General features: G+C 44.7%; 1 protein-coding gene across 5 annotated transcripts in view; it reads left to right on the top strand.

Moving 5' to 3' along the window:
• Positions 1–7,558, top strand: part of RBBP4 (RB binding protein 4, chromatin remodeling factor) — a 28,757-nt gene that overhangs the window by 3,897 nt on the left and 17,302 nt on the right. For all 5 annotated transcript variants that reach the window (XM_008066399.1, XM_021716756.1, XM_021716758.1 and 2 more), the window contains exon 3: positions 4,476–4,621. In XM_008066399.1, coding sequence (XP_008064590.1) covers positions 4,476–4,621 — 146 coding nt within the window. The remainder of the gene's footprint in view (positions 1–4,475; positions 4,622–7,558) is intronic.

Genomic DNA, 7,558 nt, shown 5'->3' on the forward strand with positions numbered 1-7,558 from the left:
GGCGGGTCTCGAACCTGCGGGCTCAGGCAATCCACTCACCTCAGCCTCCCAAAGACGCGATATTACAGGCTGAGCCACCGAGCCCAGCTTAAAATTTTTTCTATTTTTGATTTTTTTTGTTTGTTTTTATTTTTAAATTTTAAAGAGTTCAAGTGCATGTTTGTTACATGGGCATAAATGTGTATAGATGGGGATTGGGTTTCTAGTAACCTCGTTCCCCAAATAGTGAACCTTGTACCCAATAGGTAGGATTTAAGTCCTGGCCTTCGTCCACCTTTTTGGTGTCCCCAATGTCTATCATTTCCATCTTTGCCTTTCTCCTCCTGTTGCTGTTTCTCTTTGGTTTGATATTTCCTATGTTCTCTTTCTCCACTTGACAGGCAGTCTATTTATAAGCCTCAGTAAATTCTACTTGTGCAGATTAGGGGCTCTCAACTTTAATATGCATCATAATCAGAGGGAAGCCTTGTAAAGCAGACTGTTGTGCCCTGCCTTCCAGAGTTTCTGATTCAGTAGGTCTGGAGTAGATCTGGTAGTTTGCATTTGTAACAAGTTTCCAGATAATGTGTATATTGTTGGTCCTGGGACCACCTTTTTTTGTTTGTTTGTAACCAACGGTTTTCATATATAATTCATTCTGGTTTATATGTATATATTTTTTTTTTGAGTTGGAGTCTCACTCGTCGCCCAGCATGGGGTGCAGTGGCGCGCTCCAGGCCGCCTCAGCCTTCCAAGTAGCCAGAACAACAGGCATGTGCTACCACACCCAGCTATGTCTTTTTTTAAATTTTATTTTATTGTAAAGATGTGGGGTACAATTCAGTGTTAGGTATACAAACACTGATTATGCAGGTACCCTTGTTGATGAGGTATGCCCCTCCCTCCCCTAGCAGTTTCCCTCAACTGTTGATCCCAACCCCCCAACAGTTGGTCCTGGGACCACAATTTAAGAACCTCTACACTGGCTGGGCTCGGTGGCTCAGCCTGTAATCCTAGCACTTTAGGAGGCTGAGGCGAGAGGATTGCCTGAGCTGATGGGTTTGAGACCTGCCCAGCTAACTTGAGGAGACCTCATCTCTACAATAAATCAAAAACTAGCCAGGTGTGGTAGCGCTCACGCCTGTAGTTCCAGCTGTTTGGAAGGCTGAGGCGGAAGGATCGCCAGAGCCCAGCAGGTTGAGGCTGTGGTGGCTGGGAGCGTGCCACTGCATTCCAGTCTGGGCGACAGAGTGAGACTCCAACTCAAAAAAAAAGAAAGAAAGAAAAGCACCTCTACATTGTTAGATTAATCATAAAGTAACTCGCATGAGGCTACATTCCTACTTAGAAACTGCTTATTCCCTACATTATAGAGTCCAGAATGCCTTATGCTAGCATTCAAGACACTAAAAGTGTGTTTTAATCTACTTTCTAGCTTTCTCTTCCATTGTGCTTTCCCAACTCCAAAGTCAGATTTGGACTGCAGCCTAGTTCTATTATGTAGTCGCTGTGTGATCTTGAGCAAATTGTTTAATTTTTCTAAACGCCAAGTGTCTTTTTTTTTTTCTGATCCAAAGTCTCATTCTTTCTCCCAGGCTGGAATGCAGTGGCAAGTTCACGGCCACTGCAGCTTCTACCTGCTAAATTCAGATGATCCTTCTGCCTCAGCCTTCCAAGTAGATGTAACTACAGGCATGCTCCACCATGCTTGGCTAAGTTTTTTATTTTTATTTATTTATTTTTTTTGAGTTGGAGTCTCACTCTGTCGCCCAAACTGGAGTGTAGTGGCCACTCCCAGCCACCGCAGCCTCGACCTGCTGGGCTCTGGCGATCCTTTTGCCTCGGCCTTCCGAGTAGCTGGAACTACTGGCACGCGCTACCACACCCGCCTAATTTTTTGATTTATTGTAGAGATGAGGTCTGCGCTGCCCAGGCGGGTCTTGAACCCACGGGCTCAGGCAATCCGCTCACCTCAGCCTCCCAAAGGCGCGGGATTACAGGCTAAACCACCGAGCCTGGCTAGTTTTTGATTTATTGTAGAGATGACATCTTACTCGGTTGTCTAGGCTGGTCTCACACCTGAGGGCTTAAGCAGTCCTCTCACCTCGGCCTCCCAAAACGCGGGATTATAGGCATGAGACACTGCACCCAGCCAATATGGTATTTAAATGTTATAAGATCCGTAAAGTGCCCAATATGATGTCTGGCACTTTTATGTATCAGTTTTGAGATCTGCTCAGGTCTCACCTCTTCCATGAACACTTCCTAAATTTCAGAAGTAATTTTTTTTATCTGAGCTCTCATGTTCCTGTGTACCTTTCATGTATTATGTATTGCCTTGTATTTTAGTTATTTGTATATACAACTGTCTAATTGCATTATTTGAGGACAGAAATTATGTCTTTTTATTGTTGTTGTTCTGAGTCAAAGTCTCACTCTGTCACCTAGGCTGGAGTGCAGTGGCATGTTCATCGCCAACTCAATGTCAACCCAAGGCTCAGGCGTTCCCTCTTCCTCAGTCTTCCAAGTAGCCGAAACTATAGGCACGCGCTACTACGCCCAACTAATTTTTTGATATATTGTAGAGAGAAGGGCTCACCAAGTTGTCCAGGCTGGTCCCCATTCCCTGGTCTTAGGCAGTCCTCTTGCCTCGGCCTCCCAAAGTGCTGAGGTTATATAGGCTTGAGCTACTGCGCCCAGCCAGGAATTATGTCTTAATCACCTCTGCACTTCCATAGCATTTGGAGCAATATATCCATTGATTAGGCAGTTAGTATAATATTTAACAGTGTTACCTGATGTTATTTCTTTCTCTTTCTCTCTTTTATTTATTTTTATTATTTTTTTAAGTTGGAGTCTCACTCTTTCACCCAGACTAGTGTGCAGTGTCATGCTCCTGGCCACTGCAGCCTCGACCTGCTGGGCTCCAGCGATCCTTCTGCTTCAGCCTTCCAAGTAGCTGGAACTACAGGCGCACACTTCCATGCCCGGCTAATTTTTTATTTATTGTAGAGACGAGGTCTCACCAAGTTACCCGGGCGGGTCTCTAACCTACAGGTTCAGGCAGTCCACTTGCCTTGACCTCACAAAGTGTTGGGATTACAGCCTGAGCCACTGAGCCTGACCTATTTTTTTTTATATTGTAGAGACGGATCTCACCAAGTTTCCCAGGCTGTTCTCGAGCCCCTGAGCTCAGGCAGTCCTCTCACCTTGGCTTCCTAAAGTGCTGGGATTACAGGCTTGAGCCACCGTGCCCAGCCTCTTTTTCTTTTTGAGTTGGAGTCTCACTCTCCAGACTGGAATGCAGTGGCATGTTCCCAGCCACCGCAGCCTCAACCAGCTGGGCTTCGGCAATCCTTCCACCTCAACCTTCCAAGTAGCTGGAACTATAGGTGCGCACTACCATGCCTGACTGATTTTTGATTTATTGTAGAAACAAGGTCTTGCCAAGTTGCCCAGGCTGTCTCCAGCCTGCGGGCTCAGGCAATCCACTAGCCTCGACCTCCCAAAGTGCTGGGATTACAGACTGAGCCACCGAGCCCAGCCCTCTTTTTTTATTTTAATGAAGGTCTTAGTAAACAAAATTATTGGTGTACTCAACAATTTTCTTTCCCTTCAACCTGTTGTAATGTGTGAGTACTTAATCTATTTCAATAGACTTTTCACTTCTTTTATTTGAGACATGGTTTTTCTGTTGCTCAGGCTGGAGTATAGTAGCATGATCATACCTCACTATAGCTTTTAACTCTTCGTCTAAAGAGATTCTCCTGCCTCCGCTCCCCTAGTAACTGGGACTATAGGCATACGCTTGGCCAGTTATTTTTTGTAAAGGCATATTCACTATGTTGCTCAGGCTGGTCTCAAACTCCAGGGCTCAAACCATTATCCTGTCTGACCTCCCAAAGTACATGAGACACCACACCCAGCCAGAGTAATTTTCTCCAGAGTAATTCTGACTTTTTTGGCCAAATTTAAAAATACTTATACAATTAAGTACTATGTACTCCTCCTTGTACTCAGTCCTGTGGTGGGTGCATACATTAAAAGTAGAAAATAATGGCTTAGTGCAGTGGTTCATGCTTGTAATCCCAACACTTTGGAAAATGAGGGGATTGCTTGAGCCCAGGAGTTAGAGACCAGCTTGAGCAACATAGTGAGACCTTGTCTCTACAAAAAAAAAAGAAAGATGTATGTATATAGCAAGGCATGGTGGTACAAACCTGTAGTACTAGGTATTCGCCAGTCTGAGGCTGGAGAATTTCCTGAGCCTAAAAGGTCAAGGCTACAGTAAACCATGATTGTGCCACTGTTCTCCAACCTGGGTGATAGAGTGAAACCCTGACTCAAAAAATTTAGAAAATATGGTTCTTAATGACTTTTTTCCTCTCTCAAAGCTTGGTTGTATAATAATGCCTTTTGCATATATGTATGTCATTGACTTTGTGGTCTTCCTTTATGTTACTAATTTGAGTACTGACCATAAATTGCTATTACAGACCAGAAGGGAAAGATTTCAGCATTCATCGACTTGTCCTGGGGACACACACATCGGATGAACAAAACCATCTTGTGATAGCCAGTGTGCAACTCCCTAATGATGATGCTCAGTTTGATGCGTCACACTACGACAGTGAAAAAGGAGGTAGGAATCTTAAAGGTGAAGAAAGTGATGAAATATGGGTCAAATCCTTCATATCTTTTAATTATGGAAAGGATATCCAATTTGATAAAGTAGCCTCTAATGTTTAAAGCAAGGTTTAAGTTTGGAAATACCTTAGTTTGCAGTGTAGGTATTAATTTATGTAAGAGCTGTAGGTGTCAGAAGAAATATTTAGCACCAACTTGGTTTTGGAACTTCGCAGTAAACTTCTACTAAACTGGTGCTGGGGAATTTCTGTAATTGAAAGAAACAAAAATACACCGTATACTATTGCTGTGCATTCTCAACAGGAGAAATACTGCCCCTAAGGAGGCAAAAATTGGTTCGTGGGTGTGGTTGGGTATAAATAATCTTAGTTGTCAGCTTTGTAAATCACATATATGCCCAGAGTTCATCAACAAACATAACAGGATATCTGTGGTATTAAATTTTCATTGTTGGGCCAGGCATGGTGGCTCATGCCTATAATCCCAGCTCTTTGGGAGGCCGAGGTGAGAGCATTGCCTGAGCCCATGGGTTTGAGACCAGCCTGGGTAACATGGCAAGACCTCGTCTCTACAATAAATCAAAAAATTAGCTGGATGTGGTGGAACACACCTGTAATTCCAGCTACTTGGAAGACTGAGGAGGAAAGATCTCCTGAGCCCAGCAGGTTGAGGCTGTGGTGGCGATGAGTGCCACTGCACTCTGGCCTGGGTAACATAGACTCCAATTAAAAACAAAAAATTAATTTTTTCACTGGAGAAATAAGCGAAAAGTGGCTTAGAAGTTTTCTTATAGGAGCAATAATGAAAAAAAAAATTGAGAAACATTGCCTTAAATTATTCTTTCCAGATTTAAAGTGGCAGAAATTACTCAACTATGGCACTCTTTATCTACATAAAAATTAAGTTTCGCCGGGCTTGGTGGCTCAGCCTGTAATCCCGTGCCTTTGGGAGGCTGAGGTGAGTGGATTGCCTGATCCCGCGGGTTCGAGACCCGCCTGGGCGGTGAGACCTCATCTCTACAATAAATCAAAAAATCAGCTGGGCGTGGTAGCACGCGCCTGTAGTTCCAGCTACTTGGAAGGCTGAGGCAGAAAGATCGCCAGAGCTCACCAGGTCGAGGCTGCGGTGGCCGGGAGTGGCCGTTGCACTCCAGACGGGGTAACAGAGTGAGACTCCAACTAAAAAAAAAAAAAAAACTAAGTTTCAATGGGCCATTTAATTAAATTCTATTCTTAGGATATACCCTAAGGGTTTAACTGCTCATGTAATGCTTCTTTCCTTTTCAGAAGAGGTGGGAATTAGTGTTCCCTTTATTGCTGTCCTCAAGCCATATTATCAGAAAGTAGAAGATGGGCTTTCGCTGTTGAAATGTGCACTCTGTTTTGTTGTTGTTATTGTTGTTGTTTTGAGTTGGGAGTCTCACTCTGTTGCCCAGCCTAGAGTGCAGTGGCACATTCATGGCCACCCCAGCGTGGGACCTGCTGGGCCCCAGCAGTCCTACCTCAACCTTCCAGGTAGCTGGAACCACAGGTGCGCGCTACTATGCCCGGCTAATGTTATTTATTGATTTCTATATTTTAGAGACGAGGTCTTGCCAAGTTGCCCAGACTGGTTTCGAACCCATGGGTTCAGGCAGTCCACTCGCCTCAACCTCCCAAAGTGCTGAGATTACAGGCTGAGCCACTGAGCCTGGCCTGAGACATGTACTCAAAATAATACATGCTTTTTCTGCCTTATCCTAGATTTCTCCCAATTAGCAGAATTCATTCTTATATCTAAGTTCTTTTGCCTCCAGTTATTTGTCAGTATTATAATTGTATACTTTTTTTTTGATTTGAAGTCTCACTCTGTTACCCAGACTGGAATGCAGTGGCCGCTCCCGGCCACTGCAGCCTCGACCTGCTGGGCTCCGGTGATCCTACCTCCTTAACCTTTCAAGTAGCTGGAACTATAGACATGAGCTACCACGCCCAGCTGATTTTTGATTTATTGTAGAGATGAGATCTCACCAAGTTGCCCAGGCGGGTCTCGAACCTGTGGGCTCAGGCAATCCACTCACCTCAGCCTCCCAAAGCGCAGGATTACAGCCTGAGCCACCGAACCCGTCTGCGAATGGATTACTTGAGCCTGCGGCTTCAAGACCACCCTGGGGAACTTGACGAGACCTTTTCTCTACAATAAATCCAAAAGTAGCCAGCGAGGTAGCACATGCCTGTAGTTCCAGCTACTTGTAAGGCTGAGATGGAAGAATCATCGAAGCCCAGCAGGTCAGCACTGGTGTGGCCATGAGTGTGCCGCTGCTCTCTAGCCTGGATAACAGAGTGAGACTCCAATTCAAAAAAAAAAAAAAAAAAGTTCAGGAAACATGAATTTTGTGTCACTGACCCAAGTGTATATGATGTTTGTAAAGAAAGCTCTGTGAAGCCATCTGTGCTGGGGATAGAGGAATAAAACACCAAACGAAGTCAGAGATTGAGATCTTATTGTACCACTAGCTAGGTTTGTGGGTAAATTATTTAGCCTCTCTGAGCTCAGTTTCCACTCTGTTAAATAAAGATAAATTGTTTTTAAATGAGTTTTTTTCCCTCTTGTTAATTAGGCACAAAGCAAGTGTTCTCATTAGTAATGTAAAAATTGTTTTAAAAATTAAATATAAAGCCGGGCTCAGTGGCTCAGCCTGTAATCCCGCGTCCTTGAGGTGAGTGGATTGCCTGAGCCCGTGGGTTTGAGACCCGCCTGGGCAGCGAGACCTCATCTCTACAATAAATCAAAAAATCACCCGGGCGTGGTAGCGCATGTCTGTAATTCCGGCTACTTGGAAGGCTGAGGCGGAAGGATCGCCGGAGCCCAGCAGGTCGAGGCTGCGGTGGCCGGGAGCGGCCACTGCACTCCAGTCTGGGTGACAGAGTGAGACTCCAACTCAAAAAAAAAA

The sequence above is a fragment of the Carlito syrichta genome, unplaced genomic scaffold (genome assembly GCF_000164805.1).
Source record: "Carlito syrichta isolate Samal-C Ts95f unplaced genomic scaffold, Tarsius_syrichta-2.0.1 Scaffold308914, whole genome shotgun sequence".
In the NCBI taxonomy this organism is placed as follows: Eukaryota; Metazoa; Chordata; class Mammalia; order Primates; family Tarsiidae; genus Carlito; species Carlito syrichta.